General features: G+C 41.1%; 1 protein-coding gene across 2 annotated transcripts in view; it reads left to right on the forward strand.

The window, feature by feature from the left end:
• Positions 1-21,907, forward strand: part of capza1b (capping actin protein of muscle Z-line subunit alpha 1b) — a 72,222-nt gene that overhangs the window by 35,167 nt on the left and 15,148 nt on the right. For both annotated transcript variants that reach the window (XM_028796352.2, XM_028796353.2), the window contains exons 2-5: positions 2,435-2,498; positions 13,513-13,564; positions 15,674-15,737; positions 20,634-20,840. In XM_028796352.2, coding sequence (XP_028652185.1) covers positions 2,435-2,498; positions 13,513-13,564; positions 15,674-15,737; positions 20,634-20,840 — 387 coding nt within the window. The remainder of the gene's footprint in view (positions 1-2,434; positions 2,499-13,512; positions 13,565-15,673; positions 15,738-20,633; positions 20,841-21,907) is intronic.

Raw genomic sequence — 21,907 nt, forward strand, 5'->3', positions numbered from 1 at the left:
GTACATATCAGTGTGATTCATTCTAAACCTACAGCACTTGCACTGGAGAATAAACTTCTGAAAAAGAAAGTGAGAGCTTCTGCACCGCATATAACAGCATGTTTCCAATAGGCCACCACTGTAGGTGGTCTGTAAATGTCTTGGCAGTAGAGTAAATGACACAAATGCAGAGCTGAAGACACTTTTTTTTTTTTCCTCCAAATCTTTGATTATGTAAACCTGTTAAGAGGTTTACTACGTCCCTGTCAGGTTGGTAAGGTACGGCTCAGGCTGGTGCACTCTGAATGTCACTGAGCTCTGTGCAGTGACCTCAACAAGGCATTTGCTAAAAATAACATGGAGCTGAAGAAGGCTACCTGTAGTCTCAAATTATACTGGAGTTTTTTTCAGGATCAACCCCCAACCCCATTGAGATTTGACAAAGTAGAAGTATAACCGAACACGTCGTATAGAAACGGGGGGCAAAGGGTACATCAGGTAAGCTGATTTGTCATGGAGACTTATTATTGCAAGTCGCATGTAGTGGTAGTAGACATTTCTTGGACCTTTGTCTTCAATAAAGGATTAAACTTCATCCATGGCGTATTATCTATAGACCAGCATCATTGGCTGCTACAGAAATACTGAAATTTATTTAGGTCAAACCTTTTAAATCCCATATAGATATTTCACAAAGAAGAATGTTGCCAAAATTAATATGTTATGCAGCAGTAAAAAGTTTGTACATCTTCAAATTGAAAAAAAAATGCATGCCATTGATCAAAGTAGCTACTACAGATGAATTCTTGAAGAGCATAACTACCTCTGTTCTAGAAGACTGGGTCATCTTGTTGCAGTCTTTGCTGTCCAGGGTGGTAGCCTCCTTGGTCATGTTTTCCCCCCTGGAAAAACGAGTTTAAAACCTTGAATTTTTTTCAACAATAACATGTAACTGTTACGATGCGGATTCTGCTCCTGCTACAATTCAGGGACCTCTCGAACCCAACACTGTCGATTTAATGTAACCGGATGAGCTGGACAATGAGGACACTAAACGAAGCAAGGTGTAAAGTGTAAAAGTGCTTTTATTAAAAAGTCAAAACAAAAAAGTGTTCAAAACAATAGTGCAGTGTTCCAAGAAACGTTCACTTAATAATCCATAAAACAGGTCTAAAAAGTGGAGGTTAAAATTAAAAAAAAAAAAAAAAAAAAAACTTTTATAACAAGGTTAAAACAAAGTCAGGAAGCTGTCCTTTCAGAAAAATCTGGTGCCTTCTCCTTGTAACTGGCGGTTCCCCTGCTTATCCCATATGGGCCTTGCAGCAGGGGAGTCGCTCTATCACCGCAGGTGCAGCTGACCTTCCATCCTGGTCCAGTAGCCTTCCATCCCCTGGCTATGTGCAGCTCCCACCGGACCGAGACTGTGGTTCCCCCAACGGCCAGGGCGCTTACCCTAGGGATCGGCATCCCAAGCCTCCCTGACTCCCGCTACCTTCCGCGACGAGTTGTCTTCACTACCGGTCGAGACTGCTCAGTGGGAGCGACCACTTCCAACTGCCCCCTACCAAGTGTCGGCAACACACTCCACCTCAGGGGCTCTTCTCCCAGCTGCCTGCTTTCTAACGAGCCTGCTCTTGCTCGCTCACCAGCTCTCAGCCTCCGGCTTCTTCTTCTTTCTCCTCCTCTAACCTTTGCTCTTTTTTTCTTTCTCTGTGCCATCCCGTACTTGCACGGCTCTGTGGGCGCAGCTTCTTAATCACATAACGCAGAAAGCCAATGAAGCAATTGAGAATGATCGTACCCTCTCACATGCAGGAGCGACTCGCCCCAATAACCTCATTAACCCCCTGCAGTCGTGTGATCGCGCCCATGGAGACTGACACGGCTATTTGGATTATTTTAACACTGACCATTCTTTTGAAGCCGCACACCCGCTATACCACAGTAACAGAAACATGTAACTACCAGAATATCAGCAAAATACAGTAGGAAAGATCTGTGTAGTGTCCACTGCTGTACTGATGCAGAGTTAGTACATGTCCTTCATGTGATATGTTTTAAGACAGTCACAAACAGATAGCCCAACGCCACAATGGGAACAGTAGAAGGGTGGTTCTTTGCCCACTTTTCTTATAAATTTTCCATTGCTTGCACATGAGAGGGTAGAATGTTAGTCCCGGATCTGCACAACTAACGTCTGTCTTGACCCCAGTCATTTTAACTTTTTGCCACACCCGTACTTGCACCATGGTGAACCTTCAGAATTCCCTAGGCATTTTACAGCAGTTCGGGCGTACAGTGCCGTATGTGTCAGTTTTACTATCTGTGTCAACATCTGATGACCAATGCACATTGTCATCACTGTCGCTTGATTCATCTAATGGTTCAATTTGTTCTAAATCTGATGTTGTGAAACTAATTTTTTCTAAATACTGTTTTTTTTTCTCAACTACAGGTGCGCATCGCTGCCAATTTCATAACTTATGCACCACCAGGAGAATTTAACGAAGTTTTCAATGGTATGTTTGAAACTTTTTTTCTGTTCTGTTAATGACAGAAAGTAGAACTGAGCAGTGTGCACTGTACCTTTCTGTATTAGCAGTATAAATTCATCAACAGCTGTATTTGGGTAGTATTTAACAACTATGTATGAATTTGTGGTTGTCTGCTTTGAATTTTTTTTCATGACAAAATGCAGAATATTGTATTTTGGGGGGGGGGGGGGGGGGGGGGGTGTTCCAGTATTTTTCTGAACCTGGAAACATCAACCTGGAGATGGCAGCTTTGCAGCTTTAAAGACATATTTTGACATTTTCCAGGATGTATTGTTTGGATTTCAAATATTACTTTAATAATAATAATAATAATTCTTTGCATTTATGTAGCACTTTTCTCACTACTCAAAGCGCTCAGCAATTGCAGTTTAAGGGCCTCGCTCAAGGGCCCAGCAGAGCAGAGTCTCTTTTGGCATTTACGGGATTCGAACCAGCAACCTTTTGATTGCCCGTGCAGATCCCTAGCCTCAGAGCCACCACTTCACCCCTACTTTCTCTTTCCTTACCATGAGGTAATTTATAGCAGCATCTAACAGGATAAACAACACTATATAATATAATATGCATCGATCCATTTTCTTAACTCTTTTAGGGCTAATTTTTTTTTTGTTTCTTTTCTCCCAGGGCTGAATATTTTTCCAAAAACTAACATTTTTTAAAAAAGAACACAAAGCAATTGTTTAACATATCAAATCAACAAAAAATATTTCCTTTTGACAAATGTTACTGTCTTGCATGTTGTATGAGCCTGCATACTCTATGATTTCACATACATATCACATACATTTTACACAGCAAAGTCTGATCTCGCTCAAAGCAGCCAATTTCAGTCATTGCCACATTGCACTCCTTACTATACGTGTTCCTTTGATGCCTATTTTTCAATAGTCTGTTGCTGCACTTTCTCACATATATTGTTAGTGTGTACTGTAGAGAGACAAGTCACCCATTTGCCATCGTGCCATGCCACTGCCACCAAGTTTTCTGCCTGCATGAAAACCGTATTGTCACCTCTTTTCATCTTCTGAAACTTCATGAACTTTATGTATGGCATTATAGCCTGGCTCACCCCATGGGATTTGCTTCTGTTTATTACAGAAGGGAATAAAACTTTGCAGCAGCACGTACCTAAGCCACCAGGGGACAAAACACGTTTGGACCAATGCTCCCTGAAGTTATATCACCAGTTCTGTCCCATCTCTATTTGTAATGCCACAGCGCGCTTCATCTCGTCTTTCGTTGTGGGTTTCCACTTTGAAAAACGAGAATGTGATGCAAACGCAGCCCGTGATTCAAAAAAAATCTCTGCCTACCTGTTTGTCTCGTCTGACAGTAGCTGAAAAGCAGCATCAGGAGAGAGCAGCCTGAAGTACAGCAGCTGGTGATCTGTCGTGTCCAACAGCAAGCCATGCCGTCTTGTAAACTCCGGTAGCCAGATCGGCTCTCAACGGATCAATGTATGTGTATTTATCCCATGCGAACCTTGCCGTAGATGCATCGGCTGCGCGAAGGCACTCGACTGGCAGCAGATCCGCTGGCGCGGCATCGGCTGGTGTCTGATCAGCTGATGCCTGCTTCTCACTCTTTTGCTCGATCTCCTGATCACTGCCAATAAAGTCTGATTCTGAAAAATCAAGAGTCCGACTCCGCGATAATGCGCAAAACATCGTCTGCCGAGTGTTTTCTTGTCTGCACTTGCTTCGCTGCCTTTTCACATGTCGGTGCCATCTTGCCTTTGTTTACATTTCGCAACTCATGCACACGCAAGGTTTAGTTGCCGAGTCAACGAGTCTAGCATTCCTCCAAGCACAGAGGGAATGCCTGTGACGTGACAGTGAGATTTGTCGCCATTAACAGCTGATTGTTGCCCCCTATCCCTGGATGTCGACTTTTGTCGACATTAGCCTTCAACCCCTCCTGTCGACAAAAGTCGACATCTGCCCTAAAAGAGTTAACTTGTCCAGGGCAGGATTATGGGGCACCTGCAGCCAATTCCAGCAGTTGTCGAGTGTAAGGCAGGAAGAACACCTGGACAGTGGTGACAGTTCATCGCAGGGTAAATGCACACACAGGCCAATTTAGTAATGTAAATACACAGCTAATATTTTTAATCTGTTCAGGCAAGAAGTAGCTTTGTGCTATGTAGAGGATCAGCCCGCCTACAAACAGACACTGAGACACAATGTCCGAAAACACACACGTTTATTATTCTCTAAGGCTTTACAGCACCACACAATGTACCAATCGCCAATAGTGCTGAATCCTTTCTTCCTTTCCTCTCTTGTCTGGCCACCTCCACTCCTCTCCCACAAGCTCTATCCACTGCCTCCCGACTCTAGCCTCTTCTATACTGCACCCAGAAATGCTGCAGGTGCTCCTTGATCAACAACCGGCATCTGGAAGTGCCGATTGGAAATCTGTTTCCTCTTCTGGCAGCACATCTGGAGCTGTCCAGGTGCCCCCTGCCAGTGGCTATGGGCCACAACAGGGTTGAGCTTCTAAGCTCCAAGCCTGTGGCCCCAGTGCAACCCAAGGGGGCTGCCTTCTCATGTCCTATGGGGAGGTACTGCTGTTGATATGTCTGCTCCCTCAGACCTCTCCTCAGAAGGGCGTTCCAACTGGGCAAGGACCCCAGTCATCTATCACAGCTAACAAATATGCTTTCCTTTGGTTATATTAATACTTATCATATTGCAAGTCCATTAAAGTGACACAGTGAAGCACATTTAAAACTGTAAATGCAAACTATAAATTGGTTGACTGAATAAGTGCTTCTATGTTTATTCTTATTGTGCAATAGAATGTTAAACCTTTATTTGCATAGAGTGAGCTATGAGGTTTTCCTTTTAAACATTTACAAACACAACACTGATAGTGAGTCACTTGAAGATATATATTTTTATTATTCAGCCTATGATGAGTCTCCATATTTACATTTTATGAGGATTTACACTTTTTTGTTTTTGTTCAAAGTATATTTGACGCATTCATGTTTTACACTAGACTAAAATTATCTTTTTAAGTATGGTTGGTACCTAGAATGACAAAGTGAAAACATGTTTTCCTAAGGTTTGCAGATTTTTAAAAAATTTAAAAACTGAAATCTGTCATTCATTGAGGTATGCAGACCCTTCATTCAGTTCTTTGTATAAGCCCCTTTGGCAGCAATTCCAGCTTTGAGTCTCCTCTGGTAAGTCTCTATAAGCTTCACACACCTGTATTTGGGCAGTTAGTCCCATTCTTCCTGGTAGATCCTCTTTAGCCGTGTTAGACTGTATGATAAGTCAGGTTTTGTGTTCTCTCATTAAGTGTGAATTGTGGGATTTCTAAATGAAGTCCAGTTAATTCAGTTTTCCACAGGTGGACTTCAGCTAAGTTTTAGACGCATCACATGGATATTTAAAGCAAATGACTTAACTTATTTGTTAGTTTTTTTGAACACTTACCAATAAGTAAAAATCTTTCATACAATGATGCACATCTGTGTGTTATGGCTATACTAACCTTTATTGAGGAAGTTAACAAAACCAACCGTAAATAATGAGCTTTTACATTCTTTTACTCTGCACTCACTGTCCACTTTATTATGTACACCATGCTAGTACCCAGTTGATACCCCTTTTGCCTTCAGAACGTCTTCGTGGTTTAGATTCAACAACGTTCCCTGAAACATTTCTCGGGGATTTTGGCCCTTAATGACACTATAGCATTGCACAGTTGCTGCAGATTTGTAAGCTGCACATCCATAATTTGAAATCTCCATTTCCACCATATCCTACAGCTGAGATCTGGTGACTTTAGAGGCCATTTGAGTACAGTGAACTCATTGTCATGTTCAAGAAACATGTTTGAGATGATTTGAGCTTTGTGACATGGTATTTTATCCTGCTGGAAGGAGCCCTTAGAAAATGGGGACACTGTGGTTTTAAAGGGATGGACATGGTCAGCAATGATACTCGGGTAGGCTGTGGCATTCAAATGATGCTCAGTTGGTTCTAAGGGGCCCAAAGTGTGCCAAGAATATATCTCCCACACCTTACAACCACCACCATCCTGAACCTTTGATACAAGGCAGGATGGATCCATGCTTTCATGTTGTTGTTGCCAAATTCTCACCCTACCTTGTGAATTGGGTCTATTCAGGTTGGGGAGCATGCACTGGTATAGCGCCTTGCCACACCCACCACACGATGAAACATATTGGGATCCTGGTATGGCAACCCCCCAGGCAGTCACACGGTCCTGTCCCACCTTCTGGAAATGACCATCTGTATGCTGCAGCCATAACATGCGAATGTCACAGCAAAAATCGAAACTCATCAGACCAGGCAATGTTTTCCCACTCTTCTGTTGTCCAGTTTTGGTGAGCCTGTGCGAGTTGTAGCCTCAGTCACCCTGCTTGGTCTCCTGCTGTTGTAGCCCACCTTCTTGAAGGTTTGATGTGTTGTGAGTTCAGAGATGCTCTTCTGCATTCTTGGATTATAACGAGTGGTTATTTCAGTTACTGTTGCCTTTCTATCAGCTCGAATGGCATCAACAAGGCATTTTTGCCCAGAGAACTGCCCCTCAACTGGATATTTTCCCTTTTTCGAACCATTCTTTGTAAACCATAGAGAGATTTGTGCATGAAAATCCCAGTAAACCAGCAGTTTCTGAAATACTCCGATCAGCCCATCTGGCACCAACAACCATGCCACATTCAAAGTCACTTTAGTCCCCTTTCTTTCCCATTCTGATGCTTGGTTTGAACTTCAGCAGGTTGTCTTGACAATGTCTACATACCTAAATAATTTGAGCTGCTGCCATGTGATTAGATATTTGTGTTAACAAGCACTGGAAACTAATAAAGTGGCCAGTGAGTGTATATGTGTGTGTAATACAGTTGACTGACTGACTCATTCACTCGCTTGCTCACTCACTCATCAAAACATGATTTCTCGTTTAAAAAGCTGAAATTTTTGTTTTGGTTTGTACTACTAGGCCAGTAGGTATCCACTAAGAAAGGACCTTTTGATGTTCAATATGTAGGGGTAAAAACTCATCCTGGAATAGAAAATCTAACTAGCACAAAATTTTTGATTTGATTGAAAGTTGTTGGCATTAGCCAACTTTTTTGGGGGGGGGTTGATATTTTGTATTATTATTATTATTATGATGATGTTAACTTGCATGCTCTACACATTGTGACGGGGGGCTTTATGCAAATTACTGTTGTAGCAGGAACACTTGACAGCAGCACTAAATAGGGTTGACTATGACCTGGACAGGAACGCAGACATAATCACGTTTGACATGTAAAGTGAGGTGTGAAATTGAAATAAGAAAATTTTAGTGAGGCTCAACTCTTTACAAGCGCTGTAAAACTCAAGTGCTGGTGCCAAATGCTGAGGCTGAGAAGAGCGGTGGTGTTGCTTTTCCATAAGCAGAAATGGCTTCCTCCGATCCAAGACTGATGTTTCATTTGTGATTGTGTATGACATTTTCAGAAGTAAGCAGCTTTAGTGACATAGTAATATTATTATTAATTCTTATTATTTGACTGATGTATTTATCCAAGGTAACTGCAACTTTGGAGACAGAATTGAGTTAGTTTTTTGCGAAAGAAACAGAAGCAGGGAAGTGATGTGTTCATGGTTGCACAGTTTCGGTAACGAGATTTGAACCTACAACCTCAGGTTTTGAAGTCCAGAACCTTGACCACTACACCACACTGCCTGCCAATAATTTTAGCCTTTGGTTTAAAAAAAAAAAAAAAAAAAAAGTAATTATTGTATATAGAAAAGTACTACTGATACAGTGCATCCGGAAAGTATTTACAGCGCATCACTTTTTCCACATTTTGTTATGTTAAAGCCTTATTCCAAAATGGATTAAATTCATTTTTTTCCTCAGAATTCTACACATAACACCCCATAATGACAATGTGAAAAAGTTTACTTGAGGTTTTTGCAAATTTATTAAAAAATAAAAAATAAAAAAACTGAGAAATCCCATGTACATAAATATTCACAGCCTTTGCTCAATACTTTGTCAATGCACCTTTGGCAGCAATTACAGCCTCAAGTCTTGTTGAATATGATGCCACAAGCTTGGCACACCTATCCTTGGCCAGTTTCGCCCATTCCTCTTTGCAGCACCTCTCAAGCTCCATCAGGTTCGATGGGAAGCGTTGGTGCACAGCCATTTTAAGATCTCTCCAGAGATGTTCAATCGGATTCAAGTCTGGGCTCTGGCTGGGCCACTCAAGGACATTCACAGAGTTGTCCTGAAGCCACTCCTTTGATATCTTGGCTGTGCTTAGGGTCGTTGTCCTGCTGAAAGATGAACCGTCACCCCAGTTTGAGGTCAAGAGTGCTCTGGAGAAGGTTTAATCCAGGATGTCTCTGTACATTGCTGCAGTCATCTTTCCCTTTATCCTGACTAGTCTCCCAGTTCCTGCCACTGAAAAACATCACACAGCATGATGCTGCCACCACCATGCTTCACTGTAGGGATGGTATTGGCCTGGTGATGAGTGGTGCCTGGTTTCCTCCAAACGTGACGCCTGGCATTCACACCAAAGACTTCAATCTTTGTCTCCTCAGACCAGAGAATTTTCTTTCTCATGGTCTGAGAGTCCTTCAGGTGCCTTTTGGCAAACTCCAAGCGGGCTGCCATGTGCCTTTTACTAAGGAGTGGCTTCCGTCTGGCCACTCTACCATACAGGCCTGATTGGTGGATTGCTGCAGAGATGGTTGTCCTTCTGGAAGGTTCTCCTCTCTCCACAGAGGACCTCTGAAGCTCTGACGGAGTGACCATCGGGTTCTTGGTCACCTCCCTGACTAAGGCCCTTCTCCCCTGATCACTCAGTTTAGATGGCCGGCCAGCTCTAGGAAGAGTCCTGGTGGTTTCGAACATCTTCCACTTACGGATGATGGAGGCCACTGTGTTCATTGGGACCTTCAAAGCAGCAGAAATTTTTCTGTAACCTTCCCCAGATTTGTGCCTCGAAACAATCCTGTCTCGGAGGCCTACAGACAATTCCTTTGACTTAATGCTTGGTTTGTGCTCTGACATGAACTGTCAACTGTGGGACCTTATATAGACAGGTGTGTGCCTTTCCAAATCATGTCCAGTCAACTGAATTTACCACAGGTGGACTCCAATTAAGCTGCAGAAACATCTAAAGGATGATCAGGGGAAACAGGATGCACCTGAGCTCAATTTTGAGCTTCATGGCAAAGGCTGTGAAAACTTATGTACATGTGCTTTCTCTATTTTTTTATTTTTAATATATTTGCAAAAATCTCAAGTAAACTTTTTTCATGTTGTCATTATGGGGTGTTGTGTCTAGAATTCTGAGGAAAAAAAATGAATTTAATCCATTTTGGAATAAGGCTGTAATATAACAGGAGAACGTTTAACATTTGTGCAGGAAGTTGTTGACTGCACTACTGACTACATCAACTTCTGTATGGACATTGTAGTTCCAGTAAGAACTATACGCTGCTATGCTAACAACAAGCCATGGATTACAAGTGACATCAATGGCCTTTTGAACCAGAAGAAAAGGGCTTTTAAAGACGGTGATCAGCATGAGCTCAAGCGCGTGCAGAAGGAACTCCGAGTCCAGCTCAGGGCGGCGAAGGAGCAGTATAGCAGAAAGCTGGAGCAGAAGTTGCAGAATAACAGCATGAAGGAAGTGTGGGATGGGATGAAGATCAGCACTGGCTGCAGCTCGAAGCGGGGTACCACCATCGAGAGAGACGTGAAGAGAGCAAACCAAATGAACAACTTCTTTAACAGGTTTGACCACCCTAACTCACTCTCACCTCGGAGTACTGCACCCTCTACACATCCTTCTACTGATACCAGCATAGGAGAGACATCCCCACCCATAATTACAACAGCGCAAGTGAGCAGAGAGCTGAGGAGACTTCGTGCCAGCAAAGCAGCGGGTCCAGATGGAGTATCGCCACGACTGTTGAAGGCCTGTGCATTGGAGCTGGGGAGTCCTCTACAGCGCATCTTCAACCTGAGCCTGGAACAGGGGAGAGTCCCGAGGCTTTGGAAAACATCTTGCATCACCCCAGTCCCAAAGGTATCACGTCCTAGTGAGCTGAATGACTTTCGGCCTGTTGCTCTGACATCACATGTGATGAAGACCATGGAGAGGCTGCTGCTTCACCACCTGAGGCCACAGGTTCAACACGCCCTCGACCCTCTGCAGTTTGCATATCAGGAGAAGGTGGGAGCGGAGGATGCCATCATCTATATGCTACATCGATCCCTCTCCCACTTGGACAGAGGCAGTGGTGCTGTAAGAATTATGTTTCTAGACTTCTCTAGCGCCTTCAACACAATCCAACCTCTGCTCCTTAGGGACAAGCTGACAGAGATGGGAGTAGATTCATATCTGGTGGCATGGATCGTGGACTATCTTAAAGACAGACCTCAGTATGTGCGTCTTGGGAACTGCATGTCTGACATTGTGGTCAGCAACACCGGAGCGCCACAGGGGACTGTACTTTCTCCGCTCCTGTTCAGCCTATATACATCGGACTTACAACACAACTCGGAGTCCTGCCACGTGCAAAAGTTCGCTGATGACACTGCTATCGTGGGCTGCATCAGGAGTTGGCAGGACGTGGAGTATAGGGACCTAATCAACGACTTTGTTAAATGGTGCGACTCAAACCACCTACACCTGAACACCAGCAAAACCAAGGAGCTGGTGGTGGATTTTAGGAGGCCCAAACCCCTCATGGACCCTGTGATCATCAGAGGTGACTGTGTGCAGATGGTGCAGACCTATAAATACCTGGGAGTGCAGCTGGATGATAAATTAGACTGGACTGCCAATACTGATGCGCTGTGCAAGAAAGGACAGAGCCGTTTATACTTCCTTAGAAGGCTGGCGTCCTTCAACATCTGCAATAAGATGCTGCAGATGTTCTATCAGACAGTTGTGGCGAGCGCCCTCTTCTACGCGGTGGTGTGCAGGGGAGGCAGCATTAAGAAGAAAGACGCCTCACGCCTGGACAAACTGGTGAGGAAGACAGGCTCTATTATTGGCATGGAGCTGGACAGTTTGACATCTGTGGCAGAGCGACGTGCGCTCAGCAGGCTCCTATCAATTATTGAAAATTCACTATATCCACTAAACAGTGTCATCTCCAGACAGAAGAGCAGCTTCAGCGACAGACTGCTGTCACCGTCCTGCTCCACTGACAGACTGAGATCGTTCCTCCCCCAGACTATGTGACTTTTCAATTCCACCCGGGGGGGTAAACGTTATCATTATATAAAGTTATTGTCTGTTTTTACCTGCATTATTATCAATCTTTAATATTGTTTTTTTGTATCAGTAAGGTGCTGCTGGAGTATGTGAATTTCCCCTTGGGATTAATAAAGTATCTATCTATCTCTATCTCGTGGAAAAAGTGATGCGCTGTGAATACTTTCTGGATGCACTGTACATCCATGTAAATGATGGCATTATAACTGAGACCTCTTATGGAAATTTTCTGGGCAAAGCTGGATAACATAGCTTGTAGTCATTAAAATTGCTAAGTAAAATTAATTGTACAATAACTTAAATATCTTGTGTCCTTCATTAATGTTTGATATATTATTAATGAGACAAAAAGTGAGTGTGCCACACTTTCTGAAAATTCTGGGATGCCAGGTGCCTGAGGCATCCAAAAGAGCAGGCCACCTGTTCCTTATGTCCAAATGGCCAGACACTCACAAAGAGGACTTAGACTTGCACTCACAACAGTTCTTTTGGGACTCTCAATAGCTTTGCTGTTCTCTTGACAGTTTTGTCAGAAACTAGTAATAAAAGAAATAGCAATACTTTTTTTATATATATATATTAAGCAGTAAAAATCCCTTGTTACCTCAGTTTTAGCTTTTGTGAATTGGCTCTTTTTTAAATGAAATCACTAAATTGTATATTTGGTTAATCCATATATTTGATTATATTTACCTTAAAAGTGTGATATTGTTTAGAAAGTGTCACTTTATGGTTAATCATTTAAATGATAAAATGTTTCAACTGGAGCAGAGGTCATTCCTACTTGTAACAGTTTATGCCAGGGTTCTCAAGTTCAGGGGTTATGATCTGTTGCTGCCAGCCAGTTAAATTTGGATTGCCAAATGTGTTTGATGAAAAATACTGGTTTTCAGATCATTTTGTTAGCAAGTTATGTAGTTTATGGCAGTACAGGTCCACAATACGTTATATATACAACTCTAAAATAAAAAAGCTTTTTTTTTTTTTGTGGCTAGCTTCAGTTTTCCCCGTTGTTTCAATACTGGTATTTTTATCTTTAAGCACAAATGGGTACTTTTAAGTGAATTAACCAGAGTGTTTTTTTTTTCTCCATGTTCTTGTTCTGTGTGTATATATAATGTTGGCAGTGGAGGTGACGTTCATTTAATTTTATTCATTTTTAAAGTGTTTCTGACATCCTTCATGAACAGAATGGGAAGGTCATGTTTGTTGACTGTTGTGGTGAGGTGGTCTTATGATGAATTTAACATGGCAGTGCTCAATCAAACCTCTTTACAGTTGTATGTCATTCTAGGCACAGGTCAGGCATGTCCTTATGTGCATTATATGCCATATTATCCAGAAAAATCCTGATTGGGAGCGTTTACTTGAAAAGAGTAGGTGAGGTCACTTTTTAACTGTAAATGGGGGTAGCAATGTAAAAAAAAAAAAAATGAAGTCCACTGGTTTATACTTTTCAGTTTCAAGCTCTTTAAGGTGAACATTTTGTCCCAAGAAAGTTTTAAATGAACTCTTTTATAGTATAACAAACCCTGTTCTTTCAGTACACAGTTTTTAATGCACATTTTCTTCATTTCCTAATTTGTTAGCTGTTTTTCTGTCAGCTGTGCCAGTCAGAAAGGCAAAAGCATGTCCAGACTCGGTTTAGGGTTCTCTTGCCTCACAGTTCCTAATTGCAGTTTGTTTCTCCTTTTCTTTCAGATGTGCGGTTGCTGCTCAACAATGACAATCTTCTCAGGGAGGGGGCTGCTCAGTAAGCATATTAATACTTTTATATCCAATATTATAGGTATATTTAAATATAAAATTTATACTAGAGAATTTTGCCTATTCAACTCTGTTTTTCTTGACTATATCTCTGCCATGACCAATTTGTCTAGCAATAATTCCTATATAGCTTTTTGCAGCAAAGCCATGTTTGTCACATAATTTGTCTCCAATGTAATGAATTATATTATTGTAGTTGCCCCCCATGATCCTATGAACAAAAACAGTGGCCTAACACTCAACTTTCTCTTTGTTGTACTCTACAACTTGTTTCTTTGTAAATGCATAAGTGGGTAAATGAAAGTTGAACAACTGTTACAAATATGTTTATGTGCAAGGCAGCTAATGTTCATTTTTATTGCTTTTGTATATTTTAACATTTTGCGGTTACAAAAATATACAGTTAGGTCCGTAAATATTTGGACATTACCACAATCAATTTTAAATGAAACAACTCAGATGCAGTTGAAGTGCAGACTTTCAGATTTAATTCAGTGGGGTGAACAAAACGATTGCATAAAAATGTGAGGCAACTAAAGCATTTTTTGAACACAATCCCTTCATTTCAGGGGCTCAAAAGTAATTGGACAATTGACTCAAAGGCTATTTCATGGGCAGGTGTGGGAACGTCCGTCATTATGTCATTATCAATTAAGCAGATAAAAGGCCTGGAGTTGATTTGAGGTTTGGTGCTTGCATGTGAAAGATTTTGCTGTGAACAGACAACATGCGGTCAAAGGAGCTCTCCATGCAGGTGAAAGAAGCCATCCTTAAGCTGTGAAAACAGAAAAAACCCATCCGAGAAATTGCTCCAATATTACAAGTGGCAAAATCTACAGTTTGGTACATCCTGAGAAAGAAAGCAAGCACTGGTGAACTCAACAACGCAAAAAGACCTGGACATCCACGGAAGACAACAGTGGTGGATGATTGCAGAATCATTTCCACGGTGAAGAGAAACCCCTTCACAACAGCCAACCAAGTGAACAACACTCTCCAGGGGGTCAGCATATCGATATCCAAGTCTACCATTAGAGAAGACTGCATAAAAGTAAATACAGAGGGGGCACTGCAAGGTGCAAGCCACTCATAAGCCTCAAGAATAGAAAGGCTAGATTGGACTTTGCTAAAGAACATCTAAAAAAGTCAGCACAGTTCTGGAAAAACATTCTTTGGACAGATGAAACCAAGATCAACCTCTACCAGAATGATGGCAAGAAAAAGTATGGAGAAGGTGTGGAACAGCTCATTATCGAAAGCATAGCACATCATCTGTAAAACACGGTGGAGGGGAGGCAGTGTGATGGCTTGGGCGTGCATGGCTGCCAGTGGCACTGGGACACTAGTGTTTATTGATGATGTGACACAGGACAGAAACAGCCGAATGAATTCTGAGGTATTCAGAGACATACTGTCTGCTCAAATCCAGCTAAATACAGCAGTCAAATTGATTCATGATACAGATGGACAATGACACAAAACATACAGCCAAAGCAACCCAGGAGTTTATTAAAGCAAAGAAGTGGAAAATTATTGAATGGCCAAGTCAGTCACCTGATCTTAACCCAATTGAGCAGGCATTTCACTTGTTGAAGACTAAAGTTCAGACAGAAAGGCCCACAAACAAACAGCAACTGAAAGCCGCTGTAGTAAAGGCCTGGCAGAGCATTAAAAAGGAGGAAACCCAACATCTGGTGATGTCCAGGAGTTCAAGACTTCAGGCTGTCATTGCCAGCAAAGGGTTTTCAACCAAGTATTAGAAATGAACATTTGATTTCCAGTTATTTAATTTGTCCAATTACTTTTGAGCCCCTGAAATGAAGGGATTGTGTTAAAAAAAAATGCTTTAGTTGCCTCACATTTTTATACAATCGTTTTGTTCACCCCACTGAATTAAAGCTGAAAGTCTGCACTTCAACTGCATCTGAGTTGTTTTATTTAAAATTCATTGTGGTAATGTACAGAACCAAAATTAGAAAAAAGTTGTCTCTGTCCAAATATTTATGGACCTGACTGTATATGATTGTGTTTATTTAGTTGATATTAATTTTTTTTCTCCCCTCTCCTGTCCCCTCCTTCCAAATCTTTCTACTAGTGCATTTGCCCAGTACAACATGGATCAGTTTACCCCGGTGAAACTTGAAGCACATGAAGATCAGGTAGTGTGAAATTACTAGGCAAAGCAATTCATATGTAAAAAAAAAAAAAAAATGGGTAATGGGAGATGAAGGGAGAATGTTGGAACTAACTTAGGGGAGCTTAAACATGGCTGTGTGGTGCTATCCTTGGCTCAGCATTTAAATCAAACAGATGTGCTCTCAGCTGGATCAGGTTGAGAAATTTAGCGTGTGGACAACATACCATCTCCAAGCACATTTGAATTAGCTATGTATAATTGGAAGTTTTTATTACAGAAAGTGTTGTAAAGTTAATGTTTTGTAGATGGCATATTTCTGCATATTAAGTGCAGTATTTATTCATTTTATAAATGTGATAAATGGTGACATTCAACATTAAAACCGTTATAAAATAAACCATTTTATTAAAGTCATTCTATCAAGATTCACCTGATTTTGAAAAAAAAATTGGTTGCTGCACAGTTTTCAAAAAATGCGAAAAACTTCTTTGTTTGTGTGTTTGAATCCCTGCTCCCCATTAGCCTGCATAAAATGTCAGCTTTCACAATTTTTATCATTCAGAAGCTTTTACATGATGTCATATGCCTCCTGAATCAGTAAGTAGATTTGAACGATTCAGACAAGTTTGTTTTTCACTAAATAAAGTGATAATTATTTTTCACTTGTGTTATGCTCTGAAATCAGTCATATTCTTTACTTTATAGCTCTTTAGAAATTGATCATCGGATACCTTTTCACTTTTTGTTTTCTTAAGCAGCACAAAAAAAGTAAACAAAATTGTTATTCATACTGCAATAGATACCTCGTTACATGAAAAATATTGGGGGAAAAAAATTTAAATCCTCTTTTTGGCTTCTCACTCCTCCAAATTTAAGAAGAATCAAAGTTTCATCAATTTGATAGCCAATCCACAAACACATTGTGTTCAGCCTAGTTTATACTGTAAGGCCTATAGGTCAGACAGAATATTGGTATTGGTAGTAGATACATAGCACTGCTTCAAATATTAATAGCATTAATATTATAACTTTGTTTAAATCAAATTTCTTTTTTAAATTATATATATATATATATATATAATATATATATATATAATATATATATCATACATACATTCACTGTGTGTGTGTGTGTGTATGTGCATATATATATGTGCTGGGAGGTATACTGGTTCATACTGAAAACCATTTTGTATTTTTGTTATGATATGGATTTTTCTTACACCTTAACACCAGTTTAAATAGCCTAAACAACGTTCGAAATATGGCGCAGCGGGAAACTGTTTAAGGGGGGACCTTTTTCACTGCTACACTGCTAAACACGCATGCATTAGTGGAGGTATTGAGCTGTGAAAATGGACAGAGGACATTCCAAAACTGAAGCTGTAGCAGATGAAAAAGTTGAACATAATGACACATAAGAACTTTTGCAGAGAAAAGGAGCCGTGTCTGTTGTCTGGTTTTAAAAGGTTGGATGTGGACCAAACAGCTATTTACTGCAAATGATGTCGTGCTAAAGTTGTCGCCAGAGGCGGCAACATGAGCAATTTGCTGCACCACCTTAGCGGCAAACATGCTTTGGAGTACCATGAATGTATGGAACTAAGATTGGTACCCGCCATGTCCTCGGGTAAAACTGAAAAAGCTAGAGGACACTTGAGTCAGACGTCAAGGGTAGTTGGTTTACAAAAAATATATTCTATTTATTCCTTTTCTAAGACCTGTTCAGTGCAATACAACTTTTGATAAGCACCTCTGGATATTTTACTAAGTCTAAATGCCTCTTTGGATGGTTGAAAATATGTTGTCAAAATTATAGTTTAAGTTGTTTGCAAAATTTTTTCAATAAAAAGGTTCTTTGTTTTGACTGCAACTGTCATGAAATGTGGTTCCTTCTCTTCATTAGTGCCACCCCCTTGAAAACTATCACTTTATGGGGCCATGTAAACCTGTATTAATACTTGTGTGCACATTAAAATGTTTTTTTGTACAATTCTCATGACAGTGGAATAGGTTATTCTTAGCCAGTCTACTGTAGTAATTGCAGTGGAAAATGTGGTTAACATCCACTCATGCATGGGGAAAAAAAATACCGTTGAATACCGGTATAATTTTGAAAAATACTGTGATATAGAGTTTTGGTGATACCTTCCAGCACTGCTATATATATATTTATTTATTTATTTATATATCAAGTCTGAATGTTTGGACTGCTGAGCAAAGAAAAAGGAGCTCTTTCTTAATATTTTTGTTCATTTTTGTATACTTTGAGAGAAACTGAAGTGAAGAACCCCAAAGGTGGCCAGATCTTAAATGGGCGTCAACATGGGTCCCAAATGCAAAGTTCTTATTATTTGATGGCACGAAGGATGTGGCAGGGCCCAGGAGGATGGTAAAAGTTGGATGTATCACGCCATGCCTTGTGTGTTCCATACAAGTCAAACCCACCAGTTAACCCATGAATGCAGGCATCATCCATTTGTATAGGAGACGGAACAAATGGTATAGACCTCACTTGGTGTTCTTTAAAGTTAATTTATCTTGAGATTGTATTGTTAGGATCTTTTCTACCAAGATGAGAGTGATGCCGTGTCTCTCACATAATTCATGTCAACTTCCTGAAGTTGTCATAATGCTTATCAGGTTTTCTCCAAGGCAAGGATCTCAGAATGTTTCAACAAAAATGAAAATACTTAGTTTTTAAAATTCTTTGTTTCTTATATATAGTAAAGCAGTTTTGGCTCAACATAAAACTATTATAACCCTTCTGTTATTAGCCAACAAAAATGTGATATAATTTTAGGAACAAGGATTTGAACATTTTTAAAAAAGACATTATTGCATATTTCAAGCTTACTTAATCTTAGAACTACATTTTCTGCTGAACAAAATTGGCTCATAAATTTGATATGCTTTATTAATCCCTAAGGGGAATTGCATACCACAGCAAGATCATAGAATGCACAGATACTGACTCAAAGTATCCATCCATCCATCCATCCATCCATCCATCCTCTTCCGCTTATCTGAGATTGGGTCGCGAGGGCAGCAGCTTGAGCAGAGATGCTCATACTTCCCTCTCCCCAGCCACTTCTTCTAGCTCTTCCAGGGGTATCCCGAGGTGTGCCCAGGCCAGCCGAGAGGCATAGTCCCTCCAGCGTGTCCTGGGTCTTCCCCGGGGCCTCCTCCCGGTTGGATGTGCCCAGAACACCTCTCCAGGAGGCATCCTAATCAGATGCCCGAGCCACCTCAACTGACTCCTCTCGATGCGGATGAGCAGTGGCTCTTCTCTGAGCCCCTCCCGGATAACTGAGCTTCTCGCGATCTTGTTCTTTCACTACCCATAGCTCATGACCATAGGTGAGGGTAGGAGTGTAGATCGACTGGTAAATTGAGAGGTTTGCCTTACGACTCGGCTCCTTTTTCACCACGACAGACCGATGCAGAGCCCGCATCACTGCGAATACCGCACCGATCCGCCTGGCGATCTCCCGCTCCATTCTTCCCTCACTCGTGAACAAGACCCAAAGATACTTGAACTCCTCCACTTGGGGCAGGATCTCGCTCCCAACCCTGAAGGGGCACTCCACCCTTTTCTGTCTGAGGTTCATGGTCTCAGATTTGACTCAAAGTACAATAGAATAAACACACATAACACATTAAGCTTCTGGCTGGAGGGAAGCACACAATTTTGGGAGGAAGCATTGAACTACGTAATGGCAGCAAGCAGGAAAGGTCCCAAGAGGTGCTCCTTTTTGCACCATGGGGGAATGAGTCTGTGGCTTTTAAAGTACTTTCCATGGTAGAGCAATGCAGTATATTCTAAGCTCACATCGTCATTTCTAAACAGCGCCGTTATACAATACCATTTCCCATATGAGGGGCTTAGTTAGTGCAGGGGGTCTCCAACTCCGGTCCTAGAGGACTGCTATGGCTGCAGGTTTTCATCCTGACTCTTTTCTTAATTGGTGACCAGTTTGTGCTGATCATTAACCCTGACCTAGTTTTCAGCTACTGTTAGGGTGTGGGGTAGGGGTTGTGGACAGGGCATAAAAGAAGAGCTGTGATGCATAGCACAGCAATCTCACACGCCTCCGGCTTGCGAGCAAGTCTGCTTCAAAGCTTTCTTGTGAGGTACTCAACATTTAAAAAAAAAAAAAAAAAAAAGTGTCAGTGGCAGTTTGGCTCTTTCCGGAATTCTGCAAATGTTTTTATCTGCATTGATGATGTGGTCAGCTAATTGGCAATGGAGGATATCCTCGATCATCACCTCATCCTTAGATGGCTTCCAACTTTTCCACCATTCTCTTTTCCACAACAACCTCCACAGTGCCCAGTGTTTGTCCCGTCTTTTCTACCAGGTTTGGTCAGGCATTTTGCATTGCCTGAATGAAATGAAATTGCACTGTTTTTCACCCCTATATCTCAAAAACTAGGCACAACACAATAATCATTTTTTGTGGGTGGACCACTGTCCTATAAATGTTACCAAAAAAAAAATCGCATTTTTACATCTTGCCCCATCAGAGATATAGAACCTCAAAGCTGAGTAAATGTGATTTTTCTCAAATTTCAGAGTTGAACGTCACTGCGGTATAAATAACAACTTGGTTTACATTTTCTGTGCTCTATGAAGAAATCGTAAAATAATTAAAAATTGGTACGTGATCATCGGTTTTTACAGGGCTATAAGGTAAAGGATATGATTGATTTCATGTTACACACTTCCATGGAATGACCCAAAAGTCACTGCAACTTTCATGTAAACAACTCGTTCAAGAGGTCGAATTGAATTCAGTGCAAGAAGCTACATTATTGTTCGGGGGGGAAAAAAAGGTGAAATGGTGGATTACTTGACCTTTCTTAGATTATCCCTTTTGTCTTCAACTTCTTTTTATTTATTTATTTTTTTATTCAGGTCTTGATAACAGAGCATGGAGATCTTGGTCACGGCAGATTTTTTGACCCCAAAAGCAAGCTTTCATTCAAATTTGACCATTTGAGGAAAGAAGCAAGTGAGTCTCAGTCTTACGATGGGGAGTCTAGCTTGAGACCCTGGAGAGATGCTTGCGACGATGCCCTTAGAGCATACGTCAAGGAGCATTATCCTAATGGTGTTTGCACGGTAAGCATTCTGGATCATTTGTAGCCCTACTGATATTGTGTGAACATGTTTTTTAAAATTTGTTTTAAGCCAGTGTTACATGCCGTCTAGTTGGAAGGGATGTTGAACTTGAAGACTTGAGTTGTTGATCTTTTCACTTCAGAATGTCAGATTACACATGTACAGATTGCTGGGAATTGCAAATTAAATGACTTCATGACAACTTTCCAGCATGGTTTCCCATTTCCAAAATATCGCAGCCTCCCCCCTTTTTATAACAGCCAGTAACGTACTGCCTCACAGTGCCAGTGCTGGATGGTGTTGTACAATTGTGTTCCTTGTTCCCTTGTATGCATTGTGCCTCATTGTTTTCTCCGCTCTCTCACATGCTCATTGGTTCTCAACTCACACATAAGACCACCTATATGACTTAAGACAAATTCAGGCTTACTTGTTTTTGTCAGGGTGAGTCACAGACTGGTTGGGCCCAGACCCTTGGTATGTGAGACCACTTGACTGGGAGCTACAAGAGTGTGATGTAACTGCCTCCAGCTTGCAAAGAATATGTATGTGAAGTCTGCAACTGAAAATTGCTGGAGAAGTTGTGTGACAGGGCTCTTAATTTGAAGCCCATGTATTGAAGCACTGCTTTTATGAAGACAAAAGGGCTTCGCTCACCCACCCCCGGGTTTGGTTTACCGGATATACAATTTTAAGAGATTATTTTCATGGGAATTGTTACATATGCATTATTTTCACTTTTACTTTAAAACTTTAGTAAAAACAATATTTGGAATTAACTTCAAGATCGCATTGAATTTTGATTTCGTGTTTGGACTTGCATCGTGATAACTGCCTGTGAGTGAATATCATTTCTTTCTCTCTAATAAAACAACTTTTTTAAATGTTTGTCCATGCTCTTTCTTCTTCACTTAGTCATTGACTTGTCATCTAGAACGTATAAAATTATTGTCCTGATAAAATTTATGAGCTGATTGCGCAGGAAGTGTGTCTGACAAAAACATTCACACGACTGAGGTTAGATGACCGTGGTCTTGTTTGAAAATAGTTGTAAGTAGGGCGTGACT

This window comes from Erpetoichthys calabaricus, chromosome 3 (genome assembly GCF_900747795.2).
Source record: "Erpetoichthys calabaricus chromosome 3, fErpCal1.3, whole genome shotgun sequence".
NCBI lineage: Eukaryota > Metazoa > Chordata > Cladistia > Polypteriformes > Polypteridae > Erpetoichthys > Erpetoichthys calabaricus.